Genomic DNA, 2,287 nt, shown 5'->3' with positions numbered 1-2,287 from the left:
CATTAAAACTGAGTGAAGGAAGGGAGGAATAGATCAAGTTACCTTGCCGCTCTTAATTCAAACAAGCGATGAATTATTCATTCTGCTATTAATTCTACAGTCCTCCTGCTTTTTATTTATTTCTCTCTTTATTTTTTTTTTCCCCTCTCGGATAGACAGCACAAAAAGGATGCTCGGGCACCGGTGAGGGGAGATTTGCTCTGCTGGAGGATGGGGTGCACAGGGCCAGGCTGCCTGGCAGCGCTGGCCCTGCTGTGTGGGGCTCTCGGGGATGCTCCCAGCAGAGGTAAGAGGCTCCCAGTGGGCACCCCGAGGCTGATGAACATCCATGGTCCCCAGGGAGGAGAGGGCTGTTTGTGGGTGCTCTGGGATGTGAGTGGGTCCCAGTTCTCAGCCCCTGCAGGGAGAGGGGCAGGCTCAGGCCAGGGAGAAAGGAGCTGGGATCTGCAGTCGCTGTGCATGGCAGCAAGTGCAGGACACGGCCACGCTCACATTTCTGCTTCATGCTGTTCTCACTGAAGATTGCAGGTATGGGTTGTGCTGTTGTGGCAGACAGGTGCTTTGGTGAAGCCTCTGTTACTTCTGGAGTTGCATATGCTTGTATAAATATATACAAACACGTGTATGTGTGTGTGTGTGTGTGAATGTATGGATGGATGTGTGTGTTGCTATACATGTAATAAACCCCTCACTTCAACTGGATAAGATGCCCCAGGGACGCAGGGCAGGGTTAGCAGACAGCACAGAAATCTGGGAGGCAGGGTGGGCCAGGTCAGCCTGATAACTTGGCTAACAAGCAGCACCCCTGCACAAAAAACGCAGGGCCTTTCTCACAAAAGGGCTACATCAGAAATCAAAACCCATCCAGGCCCCAGTGTGGCTGCTCCTGAGGGGCAAGCGGCTGCTCCGCTGCTGCCTGCACCCATCTGGGCTTCCCAGAGCACCCAGAGGCGTGCAGCCCCTCATCCATCCATCTGCTGGCCCTGTGGCTGCTCTCCCCTCTTGTGGGCTCCCCTCTCGGATATTTATTTCCATAACATTATTCCTCCAGTACCAGCCCTGCATTACTTTATTGCCTATCCCTAGTAATTATCAGGGCGATTTTTGATATGGCCAGCTTTGCTGCTTGTGCTAACACACACAGGTACACACACATCCCCCCATTACCCTATTTCCGTGGTGCTGCATCGCACACATCTGCAGGACTCCCCCTCCTTGCCAGGAGGTCACCACACCAGCGAGTGTGATTAAGGGCACAGCGTGCTGCCTGACTATTGATCTGCAATATACTTGGCCTAGATTGATGGCAGCGAGTGCCCAACCTTGCCTGGGAACGCGCACGTGTCCCCCAGGGCCTACATAGAGTCTGCATCCCTCCTAGACATGATGTATGTGCCCACTGTATCAGCCTCATCACCCCAGCCCTAATCAGACCCAGGGGCAGGTGGCAGCTGCCCCCCCCCACGTCTTATTTTATAATAACCGTATCTCAGTATAAAGATTTCATTAGAAAATTGATCCCTACGTACATAACTCATGGTTAAACGCGTCAAGCCCTTCACCCCTGTTTCTCCCAGCTTGAATGCACCAATTAGCACCATTACATGGAGGAGCAGGAGGCACAAAGCTGGAGGTCTGGGCAGCTGAAGGCACCGGCAGGGCTGGAACCACTGAGTGATTCAAACTCCCTCCCTATTTTCTTTTTCCCAGCAAGAAATGGATGGGGATGGCATGGATGGAGATGCTGTGGTTGGGGACATTGTGCTGTTGAGGGCAGGACAAGCTCAGGGGCAAGGCCGAGCTCTGTTGCAGCCATGCCATGGGGCAGAGAGGGAAGAAGGAGATTACACAGAGGGATGAAAAGGGATGGAGAGACACGTGTCCTCCAGGGAGAAGCGGTGGCCCAGCCTGTGTCTGCAGGGCACTGGTATTTCAGTAGTGCCCATGGTGGGATGGAGCTGGTGCTCTGCACCCTGTCTCCATCATTTTAGTGTTTCCCCTGGAAGGGGGACATCACATCCACCTCTGTGTCCCCCAGGCATCAAATGTGGGGGGGTGCTTTCAGCACCCTCTGGCAATTTCTCCAGCCCCAACTTCCCAGGCCTGTACCCCTACGAGACCGAGTGCACGTGGCTGATCGTGGTGGCCGAGGGCTCCTCCGTCCTGCTCTCCTTCAGCCACTTTGAGCTGGAGTACCACGATGCCTGCGCCTATGACTACCTCCAGGTCTACAACGGGGCCGCCCGGGACCGGGGCAACCTCCTGGGCACCTTCTGTGGCCGCAGCC

The 2,287-nt window shown here is 54.6% G+C and overlaps 1 protein-coding gene across 1 annotated transcript in view; it reads left to right on the top strand.

Moving 5' to 3' along the window:
- The first annotated feature begins 210 nt into the window (after positions 1–210).
- Positions 211–2,287, top strand: part of CDCP2 (CUB domain containing protein 2) — a 6,698-nt gene continuing 4,621 nt past the window's right edge. The window contains 2 exon segments of the mRNA XM_010190377.1: positions 211–286; positions 2,039–2,284. Coding sequence (XP_010188679.1) covers positions 211–286; positions 2,039–2,284 — 322 coding nt within the window.

Source organism: Mesitornis unicolor, unplaced genomic scaffold, assembly GCF_000695765.1.
Source record: "Mesitornis unicolor isolate BGI_N332 unplaced genomic scaffold, ASM69576v1 scaffold5158, whole genome shotgun sequence".
Lineage (NCBI taxonomy): Eukaryota > Metazoa > Chordata > Aves > Mesitornithiformes > Mesitornithidae > Mesitornis > Mesitornis unicolor.
The sequence above is the reverse complement of the archived record's forward strand: the minus strand, read 5'-3'. Positions and strand labels throughout refer to the sequence as shown.